This window comes from Martes martes (genome assembly GCF_963455335.1).
Source record: "Martes martes genome assembly, chromosome: 6".
Taxonomy (NCBI): Eukaryota; Metazoa; Chordata; class Mammalia; order Carnivora; family Mustelidae; genus Martes; species Martes martes.
Window position 1 is genome coordinate 21544198 of NC_137893.1, and position 17466 is coordinate 21561663.

The 17466-nt window shown below is 40.4% G+C and overlaps 1 protein-coding gene and 1 pseudogene across 4 annotated transcripts in view; both read right to left on the reverse strand.

Moving 5' to 3' along the window:
• The window catches only part of RPF2 (ribosome production factor 2 homolog), a gene marked incomplete at its 5' end in the record, with an annotated part of 43970 nt that extends 32970 nt beyond the window's left edge, over nucleotides 1-11000 (reverse strand). Inside the window, 5 exons of one of the 3 annotated variants that reach the window (XM_080806929.1) lie at nucleotides 521-560; nucleotides 6103-6140; nucleotides 8632-8764; nucleotides 9344-9393; nucleotides 10931-10964. In XM_080806929.1, coding sequence (XP_080663055.1) covers nucleotides 521-560; nucleotides 6103-6140; nucleotides 8632-8688 — 135 coding nt within the window. Of the gene's footprint in view, nucleotides 1-520; nucleotides 561-6102; nucleotides 6141-8631; nucleotides 8765-9343; nucleotides 9394-10594; nucleotides 10633-10930 lie in introns of those variants that run through there. The other 2 variants (XM_080806928.1, XM_080806927.1) reach the window with 2 other exon arrangements.
• Nucleotides 11001-11019: 19 nt separating this feature from the next.
• LOC308344286 (transcription factor E2F4-like) lies at nucleotides 11020-16744 on the reverse strand (annotated as a pseudogene). The gene is made up of 3 exons: nucleotides 16557-16744; nucleotides 13932-14765; nucleotides 11020-11186 (listed from the first exon to the last, which is right to left on the reverse strand). The product of its transcript is annotated as a transcription factor E2F4-like (transcript).
• Between the last annotated feature and the right edge of the window lie 722 nt (nucleotides 16745-17466).

A 17466-nucleotide genomic window follows, 5' to 3' on the forward strand; every position in this document is an offset into this window, starting at 1 on the left:
TTGATAAGCTATTAATTATGCACATAAAATATAATTCAACTTTTAAAAATTCTGCCAATATACTTGCAAGCAGTGAATGATACTGGTCATAGTGAGATATGAGATCTATACTCATATTTTTGAAAATATAAAAGTTCTTATTTCAAAATAATAAATAAATGTCTTATTTCCCTTCTACTTCACATTAAAATTTCCTCATATAGGATGATTTCTAATTCAGAAACATCACAGATTAGAAGTACTCCAAGAGTACTAATTAGTCTGAATAATCATTTACATATTCTCTTAAATCAGAAAGATTCTTGGGATGCCTGGGTGGCACAGTCAGTTAAGCGACCGATTCTTAGTTTTGGATGAGGTAGTGATCTCAGGGTCTTGGGACTGAGCCCTGTGCTGGGCTCCATGCTCAGTATGGAGTCTGCTTAAGATTCTCTCTCCTTCTCCCTTTGCCCCTCCCCTCCCCGCATGCACACTCTCTCTCTAAAATAAATAAACTAAAAAAAAAGATTCTTGTACTCACCAATGACGTCTGATCCTCAAATGGTCTTGTAATGTTTTTCCTAAGAATATTTTTAAAAGATGACCTTAATTTTAATAATCTTAACAGCAATTCACCCATAACAATTAAGTAATATATTAAATAAGGATAACTTTATATTCAGATGATCAAAAATAAAGCTTGAGGGATATTCATTCATTCAAATATATATTTAGTGCCTATTTTGTGCCAGGCACTGTTGTAAGAGCTAAGGATCCTAGAAAACAATCAAGATCCTTGCTTTCATGCAGCCCACATTCTAGTGGGAAAATAAAAATTTCAAAAATAAATGCAGTGACGAAAATGAAATAGGGTATTCTATTAGGATGAAGAGTAGAAAATGACTATTTGAGCTGAGACCTGATAGATAATGAATAAGTCATTGAAAAATTCTGAGGCTAAGAGTATTCTAGGAAGAAGGAACAGAATAAACAAAGATCCTGAGATGGAAACAAGCTTAGACTATTCAAGAAATGGAAAGAAGGCAAGTGTCGCTGAAGCTTAGTGTGCAAAGGGAAAATGGTGGGGCATGAGGTCAATGATGAAGACATGGTCCAGATTATGTAGGACCTTGTTGTTCAAGGTAAGCAATGTAGATATTAACGGAGTAACAGGAAGAACTGAAGAGTTTCAGGCAGGAGTGGTAACACTGGACTCAAATTTTCTTTTTAAAGGACTGCTCTGTGCACTATGTAAGAATGTGATATAGGGGGCGCCTGGGTGGCTCAGTGGGTTAAGCCTCTGCCTTCAGCTCAGGTCATGATCCCGGGGTCCTGGGATCGAGCCCCGCATCCGCCTCTCTGCTCAGCAGGGAGCCTACTTCCCCCTCTCTCTCTGCCTGCCTCTCTGCCTACTTGTGATCTCTGTCTGTCAAATAAATAAATAAAATCTTTAAAAAAAAAAAAAAGAATGTGATATAGTATGGCAAAACTGAAAAGTGTTAGTAAGAAACTATTGCAATAATCCAGAAGGGAAAGAAAAAAATGGTGCACTGAATTAGGAACATTAGTAGTAGAGCTGGAGAAGCAGTGGGCAAAACATGTTATCCTTTTTTTTTTTTTTAAGATTTTATTTATTTATTTGACAGAGAGAGAGAGATCACAAATACGCAGAGAGGCAGGCAGAGGGGGAGGGGGAAGCAGGCTCTCTGCTGAGCAGAAAGCCTGACACGGGGCTCGATCCCAGGACCCTGGGATCATGACCTGAGCCACCCAGGCGTCCAAAACATGCTATCTTTCATGCAAAAGGGAAAGAAATACAAATAAGTATTTTTCTTTGCTTAAATATGCATAGACAAATTCTGGGAAAATATGTAAGAAACTAATGAGAGGGGGTTGTTCTAGGAAGAGTGTTCATGTTTTCACTTACAATTTCTGATTTCTAATTATGTAAACGAAGTTTCTATAAAATAGTTCGTAATTTTTATGAACCAAAATCTATATACAACATGATCTCAATTTTGCTTAAAGAATAAAATAGGGACTCCTGGGTGGCTCTGTCGGTTGAACAGCCAACTCTTGATTTTGGCTCAGATTGTGATCTCAGGGTCCTGGAATTAAGCCCCACATCCCACTCTGCGCTCAATGGGGAGTCCGTTTGAGGATTCTCTCTCTCTCCCTCTGCTCGTCCCCTCTTCACACACTTATTTATAAATTAAATCTTTAAAAAAAAAGAATAAAATAAATGTGAAAATGTGAAATGTGTGTGAAAATGGGTGAAGGGGAGTGGGAGATACAGGCTTCCCGTTATGGAACCAATAAGTCATGGGGATAAAAGATACAGTATAAGGAATATAGTCAATATCATAATAGTGACAGCTGATAGCTACAGTTCTAGTGAGCAGAGCATACCATACAGACTTGTCAAATCACTATGTTTTACACTTGGAACTAATGTAACATTATGTGTCAACTATACTCAAAAATATATATATATATACAGGGAAAAAATATGTCAGAATGTACATAGTGATTATTTACTCTATTATCCATTATCCCAATTATCTAGGAGAAATACATATTACTTTCATAGTCAGTAAAAAAAGAGTATTATTTTTAATGATGCAAGGCAAAACAGACCAAGAAAAATTACTGCAGCATTTATGGTTAATAGCTAATTATAATTCACAAATAAGCAATATGACCTGTTGGAAACACAGAAAATTCAAATTAAACAAAGTATGATTTTCACTTCTTAAAAATATAAACCAGGGAACCTGGGTGGCTCAGTGGGTTAAGGCCTCTGCCTTCGGCTCAGGTCATGATCCCAGGGTCCTGGGACCAAGTCCCGCATCGGGCTCTCTGCTCAGCAGGGAGCCTGCTTTCTCCTCTCTCTCTGCCTGCCTCTCTGCCTACTTGTGATCTCTGTCTGTCAAATAAATAAGTAAAATCTTTAAAAATATATACATATATATAAACCAAAGTAGGTAATGGTCCATGGAACTTGTATATTACACTCTGCCAAAAGGACAATCTTTTCAAAAAGCAATATAATTAATATGCCCTATTGAGCATGAAGCTATACCCAGTAATCTCATGTCTAGGAATCTCATGTAAGAACTTATTCAAAAGGATAACTCATTTGTGTAAAATGGCCATTTTGGCATTATTTATAAGAACAGAAAAAAAGGAAAACCTAAATTTCCTCAAATTAAGTTACAAGTAAATTTTAATATAACCATTTAATAGGCATTATCCTAGCAATGAAAATAATATCTAAAGGATCACCTATCAACAGAAAAACATTTATTTATTTAATTTTTTAAAAAAGATTTTATTTATTTATTTGAGAGAGAATGAGTGAGAGAGAGCATGAGAAAGGAGAAGGTCAGAGGGAGAAGCAGACTCCCCAAGGAGCTGGGAGCCCAATGTGGGACTCAATCCTGGAAGTCCAGGATCATGACCTGAGTCGAAGGCAGTCGCTCAACCAACTGAGCCACGCAGGTGCCCCAACAGAAAAACATTTATAATATGAGAAAGGCTTGATATAAAATTTAATGTATGGCAACAACACAGAAAATTTTTAGGTATTTTGTTAACGAAAGAAAATAGACTCCATGGGCTACCTGTTGTGTGATTCCATTTATGTGACATTCAGAAAAAGGAAAAACTTCTAAGGATGAAAAGCAGTTCACTGGTCACAGGGGTAGGGGAGGGGTGGTCTACAAGCACACGCTGCACAAAAGTTCACGATGATGGAACTATCTCTGAATCACAAATTGTAATGGCAGACATAATTCAATGCATTTTTCAAAATCCACAAAACTGTATACCATAAAGAGTAAATTTTATACATGTAAATTAAAACAAGAACCAGGATGTGGAGAAAAACCCAAAACAGAATACAAACTGTAATAAACAACCCTAATTGTAGTTTGAAGGAATAACAATCACATTAAAGAGGCAGAAAAAAACCTAACCTATATTATCTATATAACCTATTTGAACTAAATTCTAAAGCTAAAGACAGAAAAAACTATACACACATTCTATACTCTAGTTAATCTGTTTCTTATAGGATGAGAAATTCTGCAACTATGTATGTATTAGAATTATACAATTAAATAAATATGTATACTATCAATAATGAAAGCCAGGTTTCTTAAGGCCAGAACAGAAGTTATAAGTAAGGAAGTGAGTAAAGAAGAAAGGCTAGGGGGTGCCTGGGTGGCTCCGTGGGTTAAAGCCTCTGCCTTCGGCTCAGGTCATGATCCCAGGGTCCTAGGATCGAGCCCCACATCGGGCTCTCTGCTCAGCAGGGAGCCTGCTTCCTCCTCTCTCTGCCCGCCTCTCTGCCTGCCTGTGATCTCTGTCTGTCAAATAAATAAATAAATAAAACCTTTAAAAAAAAAAAAAAAAGGCTGGAATGAAGTCTGTGGCATTGAGCTGGAACTGGAAGTATTAGTATGAACGCATGATTTTTAGTATCGATAATAACTGAGGGTCTTTAAAATATATAAATACAAATTTAGATGTGCATGCATGCATAGGTTAACATGCATAATACATATTTTAAGCTCTGTATGCTGAAGGGATCTAGAGACAATGACACTCCCATAGCAACAGAGCATACTTAGTGCCCACATCTCTGTTTCTAAATTATCAGTCTCCAATATATGGAAACAGGGCTTTACAGAAGGGGCTGATTCTGGAGCTGCTGTAAGGAAAAATAAAAGATGAGCATGAGGCATCCTGTGGCGCCAGAAAGGAAGTACTCAAACACAAGGAGCATGTTGAAAAAGCACAGGTACCAACCTGAAAGAGATCCCAGTGGCCAAAGGCAGAATTTGAGCAACAAAATAATGATAGCATTGGATTAAAACTCCAAAGAATATAATAAATATCTGTCAGTCCACACTAATATAAATGGGCAATTCAACAGAGGAAGAAAGAGAGATTTTCCTCACAAAATTCCAGTTAATAAATGAAGAAGGAATGAGGAAGACAGAAACTACCAGCAGAACACCAGAGTAATCCTCTCTGTAGACAAATCCATTGATGGGTGCCAAAATGAATAAGTAAAGTGTAAGGAGAAAGAGGATTATCTGCATAATCTTTGCAGAGTCTCAAAGTATTTCCTCCAAATATTTATTAATTACAAAGGGAAAAACAGTAAATTTATAGTGGAGAAACCAAGGAGATACCACTTTAACTAAGGTTAATGCTCCAGCATTAATACATCCTGTACTCCCTGGTATTTTTTTTTTTTTAAGATTTTATTTATTTATTTGACAGACAGAGATCACAAGTAGGCAGAGAGGCAGGCAGAGAGAGAGAGAGAGAGAGGAGGAAGCAGGCTCCCTGCCGAGCAGAGAGCCTGATGCGGGGCTCGATCCCAGGACCCTGAGATCATGACCTGAGCTGAAGGCAGAGGCTTAACCCACTGAGCCACCCAGGTGCCCCACTCCCTGGTATGATTTACAGAGAAAAGCACATCACTTTTGTGGTATTCCAGCCAAAAATGCATAAGTCTCAATCTACTCATGAGAAACTGACGACAAATCCAAAGTGAGGGACATTTTACAAAATAATTAACAAGTACTCATCGAAAGTGTCAAAGTCATCAAAAAAGGAAAGACTAGGGAACTGTCACAAATGGGAGAGTATGGAGACATGACAACTAAATGCAATGTAGGATTCTGGAAGAGAAAAAGGATATTACTGGAAAAACTGGTACAACCAAATCAAGTCTACAGTCCAGTTAACATTATTGTACCAATGTTAATCTCTTACTTTTGATAACTATACTATGGTTATGCAAGATGCAACATTAAGAGAAACTGGGTAAAGGTTATGAGAAATCTACAAATTTCTGCAACTCTTCTGTAAGTCCATAATTACTTCAAAATAATACATATATGCTAAGATTACAACAAGGTGAGTATTCAATACAAATGAAAACACACACTGGAAAAAAATAAATTTTAAAAATACTAATAGCTATATATATGTAAGGAACTGTCGTGTTTTTTAAACAAAATACTTTTCTCAATCTCCCATAATGTAATTGTTTGTTACTTTTATAATAGAACAATATAAGTCAAAATAAAACAAGTCATTACTTACTTTTTATACAGAACGCCATACGGTTTTTTCAGGGCATACTGTAAAATATAATTTATAGCTTTCAAAACAAATTACATTCTGAAAAGCAGATGGAAAAGTTAAATTGCATTGTATCTATCATTATACAAGATTACCTGGTCCCTGAACCCTATTCTGATGTCTCCTGCTTGGCTCCCTTTTTATCACCTATTAAAACGTGCAACATAAGCTTAATAACCTAACTCAGACTGGCCTTTCTTAATCTAAAGTTCCTAGGCCCTTTCAAAAATCTATCCAACTTACATGATTCCTTTCATTTCTTTAGATTCTACTGATTCCAAACTATTTGAGAGTAGAAAGAAAACATAAAAAATGAATCCTATCAGAAAAGGCAGGCGGAGTTGAAATAATGCTGTCTGGAGATAAGAGAATGGAGAAAGAATCCCAGTAATAAAAATCAGAATTCTAGTCAGGAGTTTAAACACAGCCCTTTAAAAAATTCCTGTCATTCAACCCTCTTTTCATTTTTTTCTTAGTTCTTTCCACTCATTCACTAATAATCACTGTTCCCTGTACGGTTAGTTCTGCTCTACCATAAGGAATAACAAAGATCTAAGGCTTTCCCTTGCATTAGGGGAAGGGGTAAATGAGGGAAACAATGAAAAGAAAAATGATCACTCATCAACAATCAGAGCTGATGAACAAAGGAAATTCAGCAATAAAACCTATCTTTTTAAATACTAAAACTTTTTTTTTTCTTAAGTTTATTTGCTTTATTAACCTATACAGCCAACATGGGACTCAAACTCACAACCCCAACATCAAAAGTCACATGTCTTCCAAAGGAGCCAGCCAGATACCCCTTCAGTACTAAAACTTTTAATAATTCTTGACCAAATGTTTCCCTGCCTTGATGTAATGCATATGACCACAGTGACAACTCAGGAATCATCAATATGAATGTTAACTACCACAATTACCTGTAATATTGTGCTATTCTTAGAGCTTACTTAAATATAGGGCCAGTATCCTACCAACACAATCACACTGAGACAGAAAAATGAGCATGTATTAGACATTCAGGTATCTGAACTACTGTATTTAACAAGCAAGCATAGAGAATTTAGTCAAATTTAAAAATTATTCAATTACTTAGTTGATTTAACTCAAAGAAACTATCTGCTATATTTAGGCCTAAATATTCAACCACCAACTAGGTATCTCCATAGACTATGCCTTTCATTCACTGATTAAACATTTACTGAGCATGTACTATGTGCCACACACTGGGCTAAACATCAGACTACAGAGGTAGAAAAAACATAAAACTTTTATCATCATCACTTATACTACAGATCCTGAACTGAACACACCACCTCTCTGTCCAAACCTGCTCCAGCTGGTATATTCTCTAACTGGCATTAGCATTCATCAAGAATCCAACCCAGAAACCATGCCCAAACCCTTCTACCCGCAACATCTAGTCTCTCTGATCATCTCTCATTTTTACTGGCACTACTACACTCCAGATACTCGTTACCTGCCTGACAACAATGGCTGAGTTAGTTTCCCATATTTGCTCTCAATTTTCTCTGGTCAAACTGATTAAAGGAGCTGATCATGTCTGTCACCTCCAATCTTTCGATGGTTCCTTAGAGCTTTCCGAACAAAGCTCAACCTCCATGTTACTATCTGATCTCTGTCTGTTCTTCTAGCTCCATCGAACCCATTTCCCCTTTAGCCATCCACAATTATTTACAGTTCCCCAAATGCAACACACTCCTTCACATTCCCTTTTGCAGAAGTATTTTCGTCAGCCTTGTGGAGGACTGTCTCCTCTTCCTCCTCTCCTCCTACTTGCTGTGACTCCTTCAAAATGAAGTGTAAGTGTCTCCTCTGGGAAGCCCACTCTGTGCATGGCTACCCTTATGGGATTTTAGCTCTGCCTCCCAGCCTACCCTCTCCATGCCTCCAGCACAGCACTTAATTCACAATGCTATAAAGCCTTACTTGCCGGTCTCTCTCTCTTTAAGCTCCCTGAAGGGATAGATGTGTCTTATGTAACTATTAACCCTCAGCACCTAGCATAGTACTTGGTATTGCTGAAGGAATTGACAGTAATATGCAGTTATTTCACTTTACAAACTATGTTCCTTAAATGCGAGTAAACCAAATTCTAGTAATTGAAACCAGCTGAAATTTACTAAGGGAACTACAGTAGCTGCTTTAAGGAAAACCAGTGGTTAGTGGCTTGCCAAGGCAAATAACCTCCAACCTGAGCCTTTCTCTAAAGCTAACAGTTCTTAAGGCAAGGCAAACTTATCCATGTATTTCTCCAGCAGCCTAAACAAGCATGCAGAAAATGTCCTAAAATAATTTCAATTCCATTTGAAAAATAAGTGTGCAGGGGTGCCTCGCTGGCTCAGTTGGTACAGCATGCAACTTAAGATCTCAGGGTTGTAAGCTCGAACTCCACAGTGGGTGTAGAGACTACTTAAAAACAAAATTTTTTTAAAAAATTAAAAAATAAGGGTATATACATATACATACCACATCTTTAAGTACTTGTGTCACCATGGAATTTGCATTTCCCCCTTTAATCAGCATAGCATTTTTAATATTTTCACTGAGTTTCGGTTCTCTCTTCTCAAGGAATCTCTTGGCTCTTTTCGTTTTGGGCTTTCTGTTCAGAAAATCAAAATTCATAACAACTTAAAAAGTCTTCCTCATAGTACGAAACCATGACTTGGCAAACGTGCAAATTCTTAAAAACCAAGTTATTACATAACATTTATCAGTTAGGATTCCACCATTAACCAAAATCTCACTTTTTAGGAAGATAATAATAAAAGGTATTCAGTTATCACTATGAAGTAAGTTAATTTTATTAGCTTTTGATTTTTTTTTTAAGATTTTTTATTTATTTATTTGACAGAGATCACAAGTAGGCAGAGAGGCAGGCAGAGGTGGGGGTTGTGGGGGTGGGAAGCAGGCTCCCTGCCGAGCAGAGAGCCCGATGCGGGACTCGATCCCAGGACCCTGAGACCATGACCTGAGCCGAAGGCAGAGGCTTTAACCCACTGAGCCACCCAGGCGTCCCGGCTTTTGATTTTTTTAAGAGGCTTTCATTTTTTTAATATCCTCAGCATTCTTTTATTACTGCTTTTTTCTAAACCTTTATTAAAAAAAAAAACTCAATGAATATTGTTGCTATTTTTACTCCATTATTTTTCCTTCAGTCTAAAGCAAACAGTACTCTTACCTTAACACAAAGAATTGCACATCAACTAGTGATCAATCTGTGGACAGTTACTAAACACAAAGAGATAATTATTAACTGCCTTATCTTTCATCCAGGTTTAAGACCGCAATGCCCACCAGGACATATACGCTATCCCACTCCAACATCACAGCTGAGAAAGTCAGATACTATTGCCACCAACGGGAGATAAAAATGACTGACAATTTTACAGAGTCACTCTATTAAGGCTTATCTTCACCAAAATCCCAAAACACCGGTAAAACTATTATCTTCATTTTTGAGGCCAGGAAGGTAATGTGGCCAAGGTCACACAACTTACAAGTAGGCCAATCCTCAAAATGAGCTAATTTAAAAACTCATCTAGACCAATCAGTCTGCAAAATATGAAGGGAAAACAAATTTATTATTCTGATTTTATGATGTGACAGCAGGAGCAGAATGTTTTTGTACATTTCTGTTCAGAAAAAGGGTTTCACTTCTGCTTCCACTGTATCTTCCTTTTCCAACTGTTCTCTGCCACCTACTGCAAGAATTCCTCCTCTCTTAAGTAATTATGACCTTCCATCCTCCTTTCAGTCCTATGGACACATGGGGCAGGAAAAGAAAAAGAGAATATACACATACTCAACTTATCATGCAGAGTTTAAAAATTCTCCTCCAGATAAAATGTCAAGCAATATAAAGCTTCCCATCATTTATTATTCAATAAAGGTACACAGTTAATTCAAATGAAGAAATATTTAGTATGTCTATACTAAAAAAAAAAAAGTGCTCTATGCTTTATATTCCATGTGGTTTGTCACTTCTCACTAGCCCGCAACTAATATAAGTAACATCTTTTATGTTTGTCCCCCAATCAGATCATCGTCTTACTCATCTTTGCAGTTCCCATACCTGGAGGAATATATAGCAGATGCGCAAAAATATCCGAATTAATGACTAAAAGAAGAACTTTTCATTCTGATTGACTGTTAACCCGGACAAATCTCAAGAAATAACAGCAGGACTATTTAGGAGATCAATAAATATTTTCTGAACGCATTTAAAACATCACCTCAAGAGAAAGAAAAAAGCTAAGTACATTTCTACGTGCTGTAGCAAAGGCTTTACATACATTCTCGCAGATAATCCTCACAATTCTATAAAGTACGATTATTACGAACGCTATTTACAAAGTAAACAGAAGTTTAGGGGGGTTATATGGCCCAAAGTCACAAAGCGTTGCGAACGCGCCCAGATTGCCATCTACACCTGTCAGATTCCGAGGCCTTGTGCTGGTGACCGCTCATTCCCTCACACTTCTTGGAAAGCCCAGGGCGTCTCTAACTGGCCAAACTAAAAGGGACCAACATCTCCGAGCTACCACCTGGCAACTCCCACAAGTGGACTTCCTGGCTCTTCGTCTCCCGCCGAGCGGCACCAACAGAGGGAGACCCAGGCTAGTGGATACATTGACCCACCGCAGGCCCCACTTACAGGGTGGGAAGAATGAGGGGAAACCAGGCGGAGCGGAGACTTTTTCACTCCTCCGCACCACAGGAGTCCCACTCTCCAACGTCCCCCAAAGAGAGGACCCAGCGCACTTACACAACTCGATCCAAAGCGTCCATGGCTACCGCAAAGAGAACCCGAGGAACGCACGTGTGCCGCCCGATCTCGCGAGATAGGCCAGCGCTCTAGGACAGGCGGAACTGGAACTTGCGCTTGACGCCACTTCCTGGGACCGCCATGTTGGCGGCGCCTCGCCATGGCCGCGTTGTCTTGGTTACAGATTTTTGCCTTGTTGGTTGGCCGGAAGTTAACGCTCTAGGTAATACCGCCTGTACCAGCTTGATGGACAGGGCTGTGTGTATACCCGGAATAAGATATTCAGGGACCAGATGTTATTCTGGGAATCTCCCAAATTGCTAAATGTCACAGTAGCATGCTTTCTGTATGAAGAATAAGGATCATTTACTTAATATACAGTTACAGATCCTATCAGATTCTTTTTTCATGAAAATAAAACATTTCCAATGCCCCGTTTGAAATTTTTAGGGTTTGTAGTGTTGAAATGTTTTGCAAATATACAGCAGTGACATAGACTAATCCTTCCTTGTGGGAAATTTATGTTGTTTTAAGTTAGCCATGAAAATAAAACACTTAAAATGGTATATGTATTATATTTCCTGAACTTTCTGTACTGAATCTCAATGACATTAGATCAGAATACTATAATCATATTTTAATGACTAGAGTTCATTGTGCATTAAATTGGGCAAGAAAAATTTTATTTTCACTGATACTATTTTCACCTGTGTAACAGAAATTTACAGGTTCTAATCTCTTAGTTTGTGAATCCCACCCATTTTTTTTTAATTTTTGTTAATCCTACCTATTCTTAACATTACAAATTATATGCAGAGTGACTGCACAGTTGTAGTTTCTTAAAAGGAAAATTAAAACAAGTTTTTTTTTTTTTTCTGTTTTCCAAATAAGTAAAATAAAATAAAGATGTCAGTAGGGCTGCATTCCCCCTGGAAGCTCCAGGGGAGAAACTGTTTCTTTGCCTTTTCCAATTTCTAGAAGCTGTCTGCATTCCTTGGTATTCCTCCATCTTAAAAAGGCATCGCTTGAACTTCTGTTCCCATTGTCACATCTTTCTGATTCTGATGCTCCTGAATCCTTCTTATAAGAGCCTTGTAGGGACGCCTGGGTGGCTCAGTGGGTTAAAGCCTCTGCCTTCGGCTCAGGTCATATTCTCAGGGTCCTGGGATCGGGCCGCATGGGGCTCTCTGCTCAGCAGGGAGCCTGCTTCCTTCTCTCTCTGCCTGCTTCTCTGCCTACTTGTGATCTGTCTGTCAAATAAATAAATAAAATCTTTAATTTTAAAAAAAAGAGCCTTGTAAATACAGGTGGCCCACCAGGATAATCCACAATCACCCCCCATTACAAGATCCTTAACTTAATCCTAGAGCAAAATCCCTTTGGCCAGGTAAGGTAACATATTCACAGATCCCTAAGTTTAGGACACAGACATCTTTCCAGGGCAGCACTTTTCTATCAACAAGTTCCAATTTCTCCACTCTTTAGCAAAATTTGCTTAATTTTGTCCATCCTCTTTTATTAAACCATCCTGGGTGTGAAGTGGTTTTCATTTGTATTTCCCTGAGGGCAAACAATGTTGAAATCTTCTCATGGGCTCATTGGCCATTTATATGCATACCTTCATTAGGAAAATGTTTATTAAAATTACTTGCTCAATTTTAAAATTGTGTTGTCTTTTTATTGTGGATTATACGTAAGTTCTTTACACATTCTAGACATGAGACCCTTTTCTGTTATACAATTTGCAAATATTTTCTCACACTGAGTGTCTTCTCATTTTCTAGATAGTGTCCTTTTTTTTTTTAAAGATTTTATTTATTTATTTGACAGACAGAAATCACAAGTAGGCAGAGAGGTAGGCAGAGAGAGAGAGGAAGGGAAGCAGGCTCTCTGCAGAGCAGAGAGCCCAACTCAGGGCTCGATCCCAGGACCCTGGGATCATGACCTGAGCTGAAGACAGAGGCTTTAACCCACTGAGCCACCCAAGCACCCCTAGATAGTGTCCTTTGAAGCAAAAAAGCTTTCAATTTTGATGAAGTCCAGTTTATCTATTTTTTTCTTTAGTTGCTTTGTATTCTGTCATATCTAAAAATCCATTTCCTAATCCAAGATGATAAAGATTTACACCTTTATTTTCTTTCTTTCTTTCTCCTTCCTTCTTTTCTTTTTTGGTCTTTTTCTTCTTTTTCTTAGACCTGGTCTTTATTCACTTGGACATTGTATGAAGGTTCCAATTTTCTTTTGCTGAAAAAAGTATAAAAATAATTTTATATAGGAATCCATTCATTACTGCAAATCTTCCTAAGTCCCTGCAAATGGCTCTAAATGAGGGTAAATGAATGAAAAGAGGGAGAGCTATGCAGCAGGGCGAGGTTGAGCCAATCCTCAGGCACTTACCCAGATTCCTGTTAAAGACCTCTCTGTTCCTTCCTGGTAGCGCCCACCAGCACCCATAGGTTCTCAAGGCTAAGCACCCAGCAGAAAAGGGCATTTGAAAAGGTCTAGGAGGAGCTGTAAAATCAGAGGATGGGGAGGAGTGAAGGCTAAAGGTGGTGCAGCAAATATCCAGGTCCACCCGCTGGATTCCCTCCTAAGCCTGGGAGGATCTGACAGGAACAGAGCAGTGGGGCTGGACAAGATGGTGGGTCAATGGTTCTGTGCCACTGAGTGGCAGTCGAGCCTGGGTTCTGGGAGGGCTGGGAGAGAGCAAAAAGTCTCCAGAGAAAAAGAGGTAAATATTTTGGCTCCATGGAAGGAAGGGCTGAGCCTCCATTCTCTGGTCTCCTAGCACAGTACAGATGCTGGTGCAGGAATGGGAACTGTGGCCAGAACTCTGCGCTGGGGGAAGGATGGGGAAGCCGGGAATCTTTGGCTCTCAAGCTATGAAGAAGTAGGGTTGGAGGAGGACTCCAGGCAGCCCCCAGGTCAGACAGTCTCTGTGTCAGCCACGTAGGGCACGTCTTTGTCGGTCAAATGTTGAGAACAGTCCCATCACAAACACCTTTATTCTTGTCCAGATTATAGATACAACTGTGGTCCCCAGGGGGTGAAGAAAGGTGGAGGAGGTGTGCAAACACTTCTGAGGATATCAGCTCCTTCAGCAGCTCTGAAGCTCATGCATTCTCATGTGGGACTGAAGATTTCTGACAGCTCCTCAGGAAGTTCCAGAACTCCTGTAGGGTCTGCCTTGATGGATTCAAAGGAAGTAGAAGGGTTGGGTCCAGGTGAGCTATTGCTGTTGCTGCTGCTGCTGTTACTGTCCAGCAGGGCAGAGGACTTCAGTGACTAGTGGCTAGTGCTGTACAGCCAAGTGGGAGGGAACTGAGTTCACCATTGTCCTTGATACCAGTTCCAGGGCCACCACTCATTGCGATCTGAGCTGTTGGTCCAGCCACCCACTAGGCTTCAGTGCTGCCAGGAACAGGGGTGAGAGTGGCCACCCGAGTGCTGTTTGGATGTGAGGCATCTTGGTGCTAGTTCAGGGCAGGCTTGGACAGAGGTGGAGGGGTAGAGACAGCAAGAGGGGTCAGGAACAGATCTCCAGGTGGCAGCACTGGCACCACCATGGGCAGTGAGCTCCACTGCCTCCTTGTTCAGCAGCAGCACCTCAGTGGGGTCACTCACGTTTTTCAGATGCTTCTCATACTTGAAATATGGTACCTGAATCTGGTCCTTCTGCCCACTGAGACCCTCTGGGGTGGGTACCTCAAGGTGTTACTGCCTGAAAGGAGGATGTCTCAGCAAAGCATCTGCAGATGTTCTCATGAGTGACATAGGTCAAGCTGCTGTTCTGCACTGTCCTCTGTGACCCTCCAGTTGCTCTGCTGTACCCATCCTGTGCTTGTCCAGTGCTCCTGCTACTGCAGGTCCCTGATATCTTTTTTTTTTTTTTAGATTTTATTTATTTATTTATTTGACAGAGATCACAAGTAGGCAGAGAGGCAGGCAGACAGAGAAGGGGAAGCAGGCTCTCCACTGAGCAGGGAGCCTGATGCAGCACTTGATCTTGGGGCCCTGAACCTCAGCTGAAGGCAGAGGCTCAACCCACTGAGCCACCCAGACTCCCCCTCCCTGATATCTGTCTTGAGCTCAATCAGCTTTTATGCTTTTACGTAATTTCCAGGGTATGGCCAGGCCCCACACACTGCCACTAGATGATGTTCTTAGGATTTTCTGCATCAGCCACATATCTTCCAGCACATTGGTAATGTCATACACCTGGCACACAGATAGGCTGTAGTTACCTGTTTGAGTTCAAGCATGGCCTCCTGCAAAAGTGACATGAACTTGGTGGTAAGAAGTCCCAAGCTCTTCTAGAGCTGTCTGAGGTATCTTGGGGGCATTGGCACCTGTGGCCCAGCCTCTGCCATCATGCCTGGCTGACGACTTCCCTCAAGCCAGGCCAGACCAGCACCCTATGTTCTTCAAAGAGTTTTATAACTTCAGCTCCTACATTTAGGCCCCTGGGCCATTTTGAATTAATCTTCATATATTGTTTAAGACAGGGGATCCGGGTGCCTGGGTGGCTCAGTCATTAGGACATCTACTTTCAGCTCAGGTTATGGTCCCAGGGCCCCAGGATCAAGTCCTGCATCAGGCTCCCTGCTCAGTTGAGAGCCTGCTTCTCCCTTTACTGCTCCCCATTCTTGTGCTCTCTTGCTCTCTCTGCCAAATAAATAAAATCTTAAAAAAAAAAAAACGGTGGGGGTGCCTGGGTGGCTCAGTCGTTAAGCGTCTGCCTTCGGTTCGGGTCATGATCCCAGCCTCCTGGGATTGAGCCCCATATCGAGCTCCCTGCTTGGCAGAAAGCCTGCTTCTCCCTCTCCCACTTCCCCTCCTTCTGTTCCCTCTGTGTGTGTGTGTGTGTGTCTCTCTCTGTCAAATAAATAAATAAAATCTTAAAAAAAAAAAAAAAAGGACAGGGGACCCAACTTCATTCTTTTGTATATAGATATCCAGTTGTTCCAATGTCATTTGTTGAAAAGATTATCTTTGCTCCATTGCATTGCCTTTGCTCCTTGGTCTAAAATCAGTTGACTAGGGGCACCCGGGTGGCTCAGTCAGTTAAGCATCTGCCTTCAGCTCAGGTCATGATCTCAGGATCCTGGGATCAAGCACCTGAGTTGGGCTCCGTGCTTAGCAGGGAGTCTGCTTCTCCTTCTCCTTCTGCCCCTCCCCCCACTCATGCCCTCTCCCTCTCTCTCAAATAAATAAATAAAACCTTTTAAAAAACTAAAATAAAAAAAAAACACTAAAATCAGCTGACTATATTTATGTAGGTTTATTTCTGGGCTCTGTATTCTGTCCTGTCTATTCTTTCGCCAGTTCTCACTGTCTCTATTACCGTAGCTTCATACCAAGTCTTGAAGCTGGGTAGTTTCAGCCCTCCTACTTTGTTTTCCAGTATTGTGTGGGCTATTCTGGGTCTTTTCTTCTCCATATAAACTTTTACTTTTTTTAATGACTGATTTTTTTAATGGAAGTTTATTATTAAATGTACAATAGGATCTAAGACAACACTTCATTCTAGTATAGGTGGCAACAGATAGTATAACAAGGAATCCAGATGTTTAAACAGGAATGGAATTAAGGATCACCATTGCCTCAGGCACAAGAAACACCTTACTTTTGTCAGATTTCTTAATTCCACCTGTGGCCAGAGGGGCTGTCCCCGACAGCCTTCACTTTTAGCTCCTCAGGGTTCTGCTCCTCTTTCTGTTTCTGCTTAAATGCCCAATTTTGCTCATCCATTTGCTTGGCTTGCTTCTTGGGTTGTTTCACAGGCTACTTCTTGCCACCTTCCTGGCCGAACATGGCACCTACCCCTGCTTCCACAGACCCTGCCACCAGGAGACTCTCTATATAAACTTGAGAATCAGTTTGCCAGGGGTGCTCGGGTGGCTCAGTCTGCCTTCGGCTCAGGTCACCCACAGCCCCAGAGTCCTGGGATCAAGCCCCATGTCAGGCTCCCTGCTCAGTGGGGAGACTGCTTCTCTCTCTCCCTTTGCCTGCTGCTCCCCTTGCTTATGCTCTCTCTCTGTCAAATAAATAAAATCTTTTAAAAAGGGGGGGGGAGCAGTTTGCCAATATCCACAAAATAACTCGCTAGGATTTTGACGGGGATTGCACTGAATCTATAGAGCAATCTCGGAAGAACTGACATCCAGACAATATTGAGGCTGATATCCAGGATCTATAAAGAACTTCTCACACACAAAACAGATAATCATGTCAAAAAATGGGCAGAAGACATGAACAGACACTTCTCCAATGAAGACATACAAATGGCTATCAGACACATGAAAAAATGTTCATCATCACTAGCCATCAGGGAGATTCAAATCAGAACCACATTGAGATACCACCTTATACCAGTTAGAATGGCCAAAATTAGCAAGACAGGAAACAACGTGTGTTGGAGAGGATATGGAGAAAGGGGAACCCTCTTACACTGTTGGTGGGAATGCAAGTTGGTGCAGCCAATTTGGAGAACAGTGTGGAGATTCCTTAAGAAATTAAAAATAGAGCTTCCCTAT